The 12,253-nt window shown below is 32.0% G+C and overlaps 1 protein-coding gene across 1 annotated transcript; it reads left to right on the top strand.

The window, feature by feature from the left end:
- Nucleotides 1–3,201: 3,201 nt before the first annotated feature.
- LOC113375615 (WD repeat-containing protein 26-like) lies at nucleotides 3,202–4,902 on the top strand. Its single transcript, XM_026615547.1, has one exon. It carries the CDS (start codon nucleotides 3,202–3,204, stop codon nucleotides 4,900–4,902), a length of 1,701 nt encoding a protein of 566 aa, XP_026471332.1.
- Nucleotides 4,903–12,253: the final 7,351 nt, after the last annotated feature.

Here is a 12,253-nt window from a genome sequence, read left to right as displayed (position 1 = left end):
TTTCTTAACAATAACAACCTTTAAATATTTACAAAGGTTTTACTCAGCCTTACCCCAACTTGAATCGATCCAAAAAAAACATATTTTTTCTTTTTTTCTCTGCAACAAAATTCTTTTTACAATTTTTTGGAGGCTTTGTTACGTCGAAAGATATTAAATATTTTCAAGTGCGAGCCGCGCTTTTCACGTCGGGGACCTCAAAGACTTGTACTCATTTGTCACTTTCGAATGACAATCTTATTGTTTTTGGGTTGAAAGATATTTTATAATTTCGTTTCTATCGAAAAATGAATATATAGCCGAAAAAAAAATTAGGGGAGAGCGGAACTTAAAAGTTCGTGGGTAAAAAGATCTACTGTCAATATTTCAAAAACAAGTAAAGTTCGAAATTTTTTAAGAACAATATTTAAAAGTAGAGGAATATTTAAGTTGGGTTCAACCTTTTCTGATATAATCTTTATTAAAGCTTACATGTGGGTGGGGTAAACAGAGTCAAGTACACCTTCATACTGGCCTAGGTATAAATAATAAGGAAATAGTAAATAAAAAATTAAATGAAGTTAGAAAAAAGTTATTTTACAATAGATATATAGTTTTGTTGGCACTATATACTTACTTTATAAATAATTAAAAAACACGATTTGATTTTGATCAATATTTAATCCGATGAGAAAATATGAACATTAAACTTTTATGATCAGAACAATATTTTAATGACAAATATAACAAAAGATGATCCCGTTTGCTATGATCACTTTTGGTTATATGTCAGGGGACGCCATAGATATATATAATCTTCTATATATATAAAAATAAGTCGGGTTTTCCTTCCTCACGAAATAACTCACGAACCGAAAGAAGGTTTTCCTTCCTGACGACGCACCGATTTCGACAATTTTGCATTCGTTGGAAATGTCTCGGGCTCCGCAAGGTTTATAGCTAAGAAAATTAGTGGTGCATGGCATCGTGCCTAAATGCAAATTGCTGGAACTTTACGCACCGTAATTAAAAATTCGAGTAATGACATTAGTGAGAATTATCAGAATTATGCTTGGTTAAGTCAACGAACAATTCTTGCTGCAAAGTATAATGATGTACACGCACTGAATTTCACCATTCAATCAAAAATTGCTGGCGATTTGGTTTGACTTCGAACGATTGCAATTTCCAGTTCGCCTTGCGTTCGCAATAACAAGTCGCAAGGCCAATCACTTAGTGTTTGCCGGATAAACTTCAAATAGATTATTTAGAAAATTATTGTTTTTCACATAGGCAGTTATACGTTGCCTGTTCACGAGTTGGAAAACCATCCGCTTTCTTTGTGTTAACGTCAGATCAAAAAACAAAAAATGTGGTTTACCAAAGATCACTTTCATGAAACGGATAATTTCCGGATTCACTTTTATTTACTTAGAAAAGTTCAACTAAAAACACTTCATTTTCGTAATCGAAATAAATTCATTACTGTTGTGCAATAAAATCAAATGTTTACTTTTCAAATATAAAACAAACAAAAAATTTTTTCATCTTTCTCACGAAACCATCTGGTGGCGAGTTCGTCGGGTTTACTAGTTATATATAAATTCATAGTTAACTCTGCTGATAAATATTTCTGACAAAGCATCAGATCAAAGGTATATTTGGTATTTTCTTTATAAAAATATACGAATTAAATTTTTATTTCACATTGGCTTTATAATTTAGCTATTATTACCTAAAATTCCATTAAAATTAAAAATAAGTCGATCCCTTTTTATCCAGGCTATGGAGTAAAGACGAAAATGACGAATTTAAAAAAAATCGCTGAAAAGCATTTTTTTATAATTAGAAAAATCTAACTGAACAATCCGTCTACATTCAAATATTGTTGTTAAAAATTTTCAACTTTACTTGTTTTTGAGATATTGGCAGTGAATCTTTTTACCCACGAACTTTTAAGCTTTGCTCTCCCCTAATTTTTTTCTACTATATATTCATTTTTCGCCAGAAACGAAATTATAAAATATCTTTCAACCGAAAAACAATAAGATTGTCATTCGAAAGTGACAAATGACTACAAGTCTTTGAGGTCCCCGACGTGAAAAGCGCGGCTCGCGCTTGAAAATATTTCATATCTTTCGATGTAACAAAGTCTCCAACAAATTGCAGAAAGAATTTGGTTGCAGAGAAAAAGAGAAAAAATATGTTTTTTTTGGATCGATTCCAGTTGGGGTAAGGCTGAGTAAAACCTTTGTAAATATTTAAGGGTTGTTATTGTTAAGAAAATTGCAAAAACAAAAAAAAAAATTTTAACCATTACAAAGTTCACTTCAATATGAGTGTAATAAAAAAAATAATATACTGATCCGATCAGCACATCCGGAGATAATGAATTTACCGCAGATGATGTTCATAGAAATTGAGCAAAAAATCCATATTTCAAACGAAAATATTTACGTAAAAAATTTTTTTTCAGCAAAATCTTGAAATACGTGTCAATTTATTTTATGTATAATATACGTAAAAAAAATTTCAGACAATTCTAAAATGTGACATTTTATTTTTTCGAAAATCCGTACGATTTGTAAAAGAATGACCCATATGCAAAATTCTTGGAATCTTTAAAAATGAAAATTAAGCGAATACATATAAAAAACAAGAAATAATTTGTTTTTAGTTTTTTTTATATTATTCATTTTGAAAATGAATTGTAGTCAACTTCATTCTTTTTCACTATTTTATATTAAGTATATTTTCAAGCTGTTAGTTTCGTATATAATTTTATCTTGGTTGTGGTAAACTTGACAATATATATCTTGTAGTGGACAATAAATATAATAAGCTGTTCAACCAAAAATATTTTGAATTAATTTACTTTCACAATACGGCAGTGGTTTCCAACTTTTTTTTGCGGAAATAGTAGTTTGGAAACAATTGTACGCCTTCTTACAACAACTTTGCGCCCCATAGGTTGGAAACCACGGCAATACGGTGTTGCTCAAGAAATTTTGTTTGTAGCCGTTTTCACTCACACTGACGTTAAATCTGTCGAAAAACTGTGAATTAATATTTTCTTTGCTCATAACACTATATGTGCTTTTTTATGTGTGGTTTATTAACAATATACATTGGATTTTAATTCACAGTTCTCGAGTGAACATATATCGCTAGTCGCAAGTCGCAAGTCGCAAGTTTTGTCCATTGTCTGAAACAGCTTTGGAAATGCAGCAAGGTACCAATGGCTTGCAGTTGAATGGGGCTAGTTCATTCGCCCCAGAAGAGAATGGCAATGGATTCACAGCTGATATCGGTGCACCAAAAGAAGTCCCTCGTATACCTATGAATAAAGTCAACCAGGATATTGTTCGCATAATTGGACAACATCTCAGATCAGTTGGACTTCAACATAGTGCAGATGTGTTGATGCAAGAATCAGGATGTCGCATAGAACATCCTGTTGCATCGATGCTTAGACAACATGTCATGCAAGGAGATTGGTCTGAAGCTGATCATGACTTGAAGGAACTGCAAACATTATTGGAAAATGAACCGGAAGCAAGACATAATTTAGTCGCAATAAAGTTTTTGTTATTAGAACAAAAATATTTGGAATGCTTGGAAGATGAACGTCCATTAGATGCGTTACATGTATTGCGAAATGAAATCACTCCACTAAATTATAATACACCTCGAGTTCATCAGCTCTCTTCTTATATGATGTGTGCTGATTCAGCTGAATTATATCATAGAGCTTCTTGGGAAGGTAAAGGCAGTACATCACGCACCCACCTTATGGAACGTCTACAGGCATTTTTACCTCCTACTATTATGCTTCCACCACGGAGGTTACAAACCCTTTTGTCTCAAGCAATTGACATGCAAGCAAAACGCTGTAATTACCATAATACATCTAGCACATTGAATACCGTATCATTACTAATTGACCATGTATGTCCCACAAATAATTTTCCAATGCATCATGTCCAAACAATTAAAGACCATTGTGATGAGGTATGGTTCTGCAAATTTTCTCCAGACGGTTTGAAATTAGCCACTGGCTCCAAAGATACAACGGTTATGATATGGAATGTCGATCCCATTCGTTATCAATTAACACACAGAAGTACATTGGAGGGCCATTCTTATGGTGTTTCATTGCTATCCTGGAGTCCTGATTCAAAATATTTGATAGCAGTGGGCCCAGAACACTGTCCTGAATTATGGCTTTGGGATATGGAAACTGATGAGCTTCGAGTTAAAATGATTCATTCAAATATTGACAGTCTAACATCAGCTGCATGGCATAAAGATAGTACAAAATTTGTGACTGGTGGCATCCGTGGTCAATTTTATGAATGTGACTTAGATGGTGGTCTAGTTGGTTATTGGGAAGGTATAAGAATTAATGCCCTAGCTTGTCGATCTGATGGTAAAACAGTTCTAGCCGCCGATACACACAGAAAAGTACGTTCTTATGTATTTGAAAAATTTGTTGATTCTAATATTATACAAGAGGAACACCCTATAATGGCAATTACAATAGATCCTACCGATCGATTGGCATTGCTAAATGTTGCCACTCAAGGTGTACATCTTTGGGATTTAGAAGATAAATGTTTGATTAGAAAATTCCATGGCTTAATACAAGGTCATTTTACAATTCACTCATGTTTCGGTGGCGTTAATAATGACTTTGTAGCCAGTGGCAGTGAAGATAACAACGTATATATATGGCATATAAATCGGGCAGCACCAATAGCAACATTGACCGGACATTCAAGAAGTGTTAATTGTGTTACATGGAACCCCGTATATCCTAATATGTTAGTTTCTGCTTCAGATGATTTCACAGTTCGTTTATGGGGACCTAAACCAGTATATAATAACCCTACAGATACTAGCGACAATGGCTGGAACTCTTAGAAGGGCCTATATGCGAATGTTGTTGATTTAAGACTAATCGCCTGTGACGGAAGATATATCTAGACTCATTTAAAAATAACAATAAATTAAGAGAATTAGCCTGAGAATGGACATGCTGCATGTGATATGAATATTTCTGTACCAGACTGATAAATAAACTTAAGTAGTATAATATGTACTCACTGTGTATTATATGTATGTGTGCACAGAATATAATTGGATCATATACATTTTTGCGTTTTTTTTTTATAAATATAATGAGAGAGTAGTAAGAAACAATTATAAAGATTTCAGTACTTCGTTTGAAGGCATTGTAATGGTGACTATAAGTAAACACATGCCATGATATATTATATTATTCATTTAATTTTATATATGTGCATGTCACAAAAGTCAAATTTTAATTTTTGACTTAACGAAATTTTGAAATTTTGTAAATTTACCTTTTGTAATTTGGTTTCAGTTATAGAATTCCATAAATATATTGAAATTTTCTTTTCATTATTATTATAAGATTAAGTTGTGAAACCAGTGTCAAATATTATTATAAATGTTACAAACGTCGGTGTGAAGCATCTAAGTTTTTAAATGTGCCTCTAAACACCAACTTATTAACATCAACTTTATCCCAGTTCAAAATAAACTTTTAGTGCTATATTGGTTTTAATAATTTTTTACATTGACGGCGTTGTTTCTTTTATTTGTCGGTAGAAACAAATTTCTACTAAAAAAATAAATTCTCAAAATTGATTTTTTATATAAACACAGTAGAAATACAAAATTTGGAATAAATATTTATTTTGGCATCATTTTATAAACCATTGGAATTTAGCACACTGGGCAGCATGTGTTTTTTTTTTATTTATATATACGAGGTCTGTTCAAAAAGTTTTCGTAATTTTCGTTTTTTCAAAAAAATATTTATTTATTCGTCTACATTAATGTGGTCCCCTTCAAAGTAGTCCCCCCCAGATATAATACACTTATGCCAGCGTTTTTTCCAATTTTCGAAGCACCCTTGATATTCACTTTTTGATATGTCCTTGAGCACTCTCGGCGATTTTCTTCAATCGAGGAAAACCGCCGTCCTTTCATGGGTCTCTTCAACTTTGGGAATAGGAAAAAGTCACACGGAGCCATATCTGGTGAATTTTTGCACTTTGCAACACTTTATTTCATTTTTTACGCAAAATTTAATACAAATTCTTTGACTTTTTCAATTCTTCCATTGTAAAAATCGCCGAGCTCAGAAAAACACGTCGAACCTTAGCGACTACCACAGACAAAGTAAACAGTCAATATAGCTGAAAATTTCATCATACTTTAGGGGCATGTATACCAACACAATAAAAAAAAAATTTTGACAATCAGACACTCCAGACCCGCGAAATTTAATTATTAGTAATTCCGGGTACTTTTTGAACAGACCATGTATACATTATTTTCATATCTCAGGCAGACAGAGGTGCCTGGTATTAGAGATTATGAAATCAGATTTCATATTTTATATATACATTTCATTTGACAATTTCATTAATATAATATCTATTATAATTAAAATATCTTTATATAACTCTTTAGTCTTCTTCGTCTTCAATTTCCTTATAATATTTCTTTATTTTTCTTTTAAATTTATCGTCATCATTGGTCATCTTAATATTGCTTGGCAATTCATTATATATTTTACTAGCGCTCCATATGACATTTTCTCTCAATTTCTTCTTTCTATTGTGTTCAATGTGAAAATTGTTGTGTTGTCTAGTGTAGTGTTCATGTATATCTTGATTTGTGTCTATTGCTGTACTTGTTTTTGTTTTTTGCAATTATAAATAAATAAATTTATTCCAAATTTTATATGTCTACTGTGTTTATATAAAAAATCAATTATTTGTTGTAAGAAATTTGTTCCTATAACAAATAAAAAAAATAACGTCATCAATGTAGAAAATTATTAAACCTATTAGAACACTGGAAGTTTATTTTGAACTGCTGATTGAAAGCTTGCTTGCTGATGAAGATAGGTCACAATAAGGACTTTATTATCACAATGTTGCAACTATCATTCAAAAATAATATTTGCATTTTAACATTATTTTATATGTATACATTTAACTTTATAATAAATATTTTTGCATTCAAAATTTCTTAAGAATCGTTACGAACTGCATACAGTTGCAGGTTACGGCGCGGTGGAGACACGTGGGCAACAGGTTGGAGAGGGCCACCTGTATAACTCTAAGACCAGTGACATTTTTTCTGTCTTTTATTAATAATCATCAGAGCACAAATAAATTCTATAAATTATTGTGATTTACATTATTTACATATAATTATATATAGTATTTACCCCAGTGGATTATTACTATTAGATACAAATCATTTGATCAAGTTAATAAGCCATAATTTTTTAAGTCTTCTAAATTCTGGCACAAGAAGCAGCGGAGCAACAAGTAGATTGGAATGGCTTTCTAATTTGTGATGGTGATTTGTCGATCTTGTTTTCAAAAGGTCTTCAATGTATAGCGCATTAAGATAAGCATGGAGAGTTTTATTGCTCACGTACCATGGTTTGCTTGTCATCATTTAAAGTATTTTGGATGGATTTCTTTGTACCAATGCTACATTTGACTTACTAGAGCATCCCCAAAGCCTTATCCCGTATGACCATTATAGTTTTATAAGCCAGTGTTTTATTTTCAAGTGATAGTTTTGAGTTATCAGCAGTTCCCTCACTCTGGATTTGATAGATTTAATTTTTGTTGTGATGTAATGTTTCCACGTGAGTCGTCGATCAATGTGTACTCCAAGATATTTCACTACATTTAATGTTGGAATTGACATGTTAATTAAGTGAACTACAAGGCTTGCTTGTTTATTCAAAGTAAAAGTATTATGCAGTGATTTGCATTCATTAATGTTGATGCGCCATTTATTTGTTCATTCATGAATTATTTTAAGATGTTGTTGTAACTTATTAGAAGCTATGTGTGGGCATTTTCCACAGGATATAATAGAAATGTCATCAGCAAACGTAGCAGTAGTAGTAATTAGAGTCGTCGGGAAATCCGAGGCATATAAACTATACAAAAATGGGCCCAGTACATTACCTTGTGACACCCCTGATTTAATTGGTAGTGTTTCGTAATTGTGTTGATTTACTCGAGTCATAAATTTCTTATTATTTAAGTATAGTGTCAGAATTTGATAATATTTGGGAGGAAGAAGCATGGAGATTTTGCAATAAGGCCTTCGTGCCACACTTTGTCAGCAGAGCAATATTGCTTTGATTCAAAAGTTTTTTTGATTTGGTTGACTATTCAGTGGCATTGTTGAGTGGTCGAATGTTGCTTTCTAAAGCCAAACTGATGACTAGGAAATAAGTCGGATGCAAGCACTATATCTTGAAGCAACAGTCTTTCGAGAATTTTTGGTGATGTAGGAAGTAGACTGATATGATGTCACCAAGCTGGGATCTTTGCCATTTTTTGGTCACATCTTTATAATGGACATTTTGTATTGATTTGGTCAGTATTTTATTTTTATAATAGCGTTAAAGATGTAAGTGATAAGAATTATTCCTTTTTTTGGCAGTTTCTTAAGCATCTTGGGAGTAATTAAATCGCACCCTGGAGACTTTCTTGATCTCATTTGATATACTTTTGAGCGTGAAAAAACTTGTTTCCACATTCTGAGTAGTCGATGTTCAAATTAAAAACAGAATCTTCAGTGTTATGATCAGGATCGTTTGATTGAAATACAGGGGTCAAGTGAAGTCCAAAAAGGTAGCATTTTTTTTATCACCCTTAGCCCAATCTGATTGATAGTCAAGCCCCAATGAAGGGTTTTTAATACAAGGCTTAAGTTTATTCCTAATCGGCTTCCAAATTGAGTTGTCATATCGATAAGATTAGACACGTAATTTTAAAGTTGTTGTCGTTTGATTTTCTTAATTTGGCCTCTAATTTATTAATTAAATTATTAAGAATATATTTGCCAGATGGTAAATGAGTGTGTTGCCACCTATGCCTAACTTTTCTTCTTGATGAAATCAATTTTTTAATTTCTGTAGTTACGGGTTGACTGAATATCCTCATAGTGGTGGGTGTTGCGAATTTTGCATCGTCCTGTTAAACCATATTATAAGAGTTACGATTTCGATGTGGTTTCTCTAGTGAAACCAATTTGTCTTGCAGTTATGTAAACTTGTAGACTCTGATTTGAGTACAAAACTTGAACAGAAACCTGCAATTATTGGTGAATGTTCTGAAGGAAGATCATAGTTTGTCGAATAGTTTAGGCCATTTATAATGAAAAAACCAGCAAGTCGGGTTGTTTTGTACAATCGCTTGGCCAATATGTAGGAGTGCCAGTGGAGATAACTTCATAATTGTAGCGGCAAAAACAGTTGTATAGTTGCCTGCCCTTTGGATTTATCAAACGGAAACCCCAGGTAGAGTGTTTACTATTGAAGTTTCCTCCAACAATAAACCTGACCGTCCAATGATTTAAAAAAATCTTCAAATTGATGACTGAAAATACTGTGCCGAAGAGGAACAATGCTAATACATTGATATTGTGAGTGTGTAGTTCAACAATTACTGTTGTTGCCTATAGAAAATCTGTTTCGTATTTGACTGATCCATAGTGACAAATACTGTTTTTAATTACGATTGCAGTACCCTCCTGTGGTCTTCTACTAGAATGAGGATGTGCAGTAAAATAAAATTTGTTACCAGGAAAATAAATATTAAAATAAATAGTTCAATGTGCCTCACTCACTAGTAAGACGTCAATATTATTGAGTTTTAAAAATATGTTGACTTCATGTTTGTGTTGTAATAGTCAATTTGAATCACACAAACCTATGTTTACAATGCTAGCCATTACTTACTTTTATTAACTAACGTTGAAAGCGTGTTTATTATGATTGTGTTCTGTTGCCAGGGGCGTAACTACCGCCGTATCAGCCGTATCAATGATACGGGGCCCCCGGGCCCAGGGGGCCCCCAACGAGCGTTAACAGAAATTGAGAAAAACTTTTTATTTATTTCACAAACGACAAAGTCAAAAAATCAATTTATTTTTATTATCGGGACAACCTACATCGATTATCGGCATGTTTTGCCTACGGGGTTTCCCCGTTTAACCCTCAATAAACAATGTACAGTTATGCGTACCCAAAATACAATGATATGTTGACAAGCGACGAACAAACAGCAGGGATTTCTTTTAATAAGTAATATTTTTTACAACTGACCCAAAATGGACAAGAAGTGCAACATTTGGTACAGAACTAAAGACGTTAGAAAAAATACAATCATATGATAATTGCCAGAGTTAGTCGAAGGTTTTATAAATTGAAAGACAGCGGGGGTTATTTACATATTTCAGTTGATTGTGAATTATTTTGTATTACAATACAAACCACTAGTGTTTTGGTTTAGTGGTGATTCGTGGAAAAGTGTTAGTGGTGATTTAAAGAAAACAATGAGTGAAAAGAAATGAGATTACGCCAGCGGAGCTATGAAACGAAAAATTAAACAGAAAAAAGATGAAGTCATAAAAATAGTGCCAAAAATTTCTTTATTTTTTTAAACACCAACTTATGCTGTTGATTTAATTTTTAATTTGGTAAGTACTACTAAATACATTTATCGAATTTTTAATTAGTTAGTGAGTTACAAATTTTTGATTGTTTTAATTTTATCTGAACATTCATTTTTTATTCGGAAATGATATCGAAGTACATACAGAAACATCTATTTTGGTGTCTGTTCCGTACGTTTCACGTTCAATCTATTTATGCAATAAAATGTGTATTTTTGCCATGATTATGAAAAATGTTGGGACTTAGATAGCTTATATGAATAAATTAAAGTAATTCATAATAATAAGTATTATTTATTATTCAAGTGGCATTATTATGAATTTTACTGACATGTTCTGCGAATAAATTATTGCAATCAATTTGCTTAACGTATTTGGAAGTCAAATTACGAGCCAATATAAATCTATGAAAAAATTCTTTACCACAAGAATTTATCAAAACATTCGTTCTTATTTTTATATTATATTTTTAGATACTTATTATTATCATATTTTTATATACTTATTTATATCATATTTTTAGATACTTCGGAAACTTGTTCATCATTCGTACCGAAAATAGAAGAAAATCAGATCGATGATTCTGAGATGTCTGAAGATAGTATTATATTTTCTTCAGATAGAGGAAATTTTGGTGATAATCTAACGGAATTTGAACGTAAAACAATTTTTACTAAAATTATTAATAAAATTTAATAGTATTGCATCCAATTTTCCGGATGTAATAACAGCTTGCATTTTATTCTTGACCCTTCCAGTTACAACCGCAACTGCTGAAAGGAGTTTTTCAAAATTAAAATTAATCAAAAATTACCTCAGAACATCAATAAAACAGGAACGTCTATCAGACCTGTCTCTATTGTCCATAGAGGCAGAAACATTAGAAAAACTAAAAACATTATCACCTATAAATGATTTAATAAATCAGTTTGCTGATAAAAAGGCGAGGAGAGTGAATATTTAATTTTAGTTACTTGTAAAATATTAAGAATAATATTCGATGTATATTTGAAAATTTGATAAATAAATGTTCTTTTAATTTTATTAAATGAATTTATTAATCTTTTTATGTTTCTTTAAATTATGAAAAATCTTTAGGGGGGGCCCCAAACCAATTTTGATATGGGGCCCCGCCAAGGCACGTTACGCCCCTGTCTGTTGCATCAATTGAGCGAACATATTTTTGAATTCAGTTAGAAAATCATTAAGGAGATTATTGTTTACTTGATCGGAATTTGAATTGTTTGCTTGTTGAGTTGATGGTTTGATAGCTTAGGCGTATGACATATGTTGAGAGTTAACTAATCTATTTTTCTGATATATAGTAGCAGCAGATTTTGTAAGAACTGGATTTAGATTGTTATCTGACGTCAAAATGTTATCAATTATATTGTCATTTCCGCGCAGAGAAATGCGCTAAGAATTTCGTCGAGAAAGTTTATACCTTTGTACGCTGGTGCATAGCATCGTGCCTTAAGCATAGCATCGTGCCTTAAGGCAAATTGCTGGAACTTTCCGTACCGTAATTTAATTTTGTAATTAAAAATCTTGGTACGGAACTCAAAAAAAAAAATTAAACAAAAATGTGTGTACATTATAAAAATCTCTATAAAATATCTGATAATTTGATGTACATAAGTTCAATAAACATTTTTGACTGCCAAATGACATTTTTTTTAACTTATTTTTATTGAGAGTCCATAACCGCTGGACCTGCCTTCCCAAAAATTTTACCAGTTGTTCA

Source organism: Ctenocephalides felis, unplaced genomic scaffold, assembly GCF_003426905.1.
Source record: "Ctenocephalides felis isolate EL2017-DRISC unplaced genomic scaffold, ASM342690v1 CF-g0.4_SCAFFOLD_01886, whole genome shotgun sequence".
NCBI classification, from domain to species: Eukaryota; Metazoa; Arthropoda; class Insecta; order Siphonaptera; family Pulicidae; genus Ctenocephalides; species Ctenocephalides felis.
The sequence above is the reverse complement of the archived record's forward strand: the minus strand, read 5'-3'. Positions and strand labels throughout refer to the sequence as shown.

Excerpts from the sequence above, each read along its gene's own strand:
- LOC113375615 (XM_026615547.1), top strand. The coding sequence starts at position 3,202 with ATGCAGCAAGGTACCAATGGCTTGCAGTTGAATGGGGCTAGTTCATTC.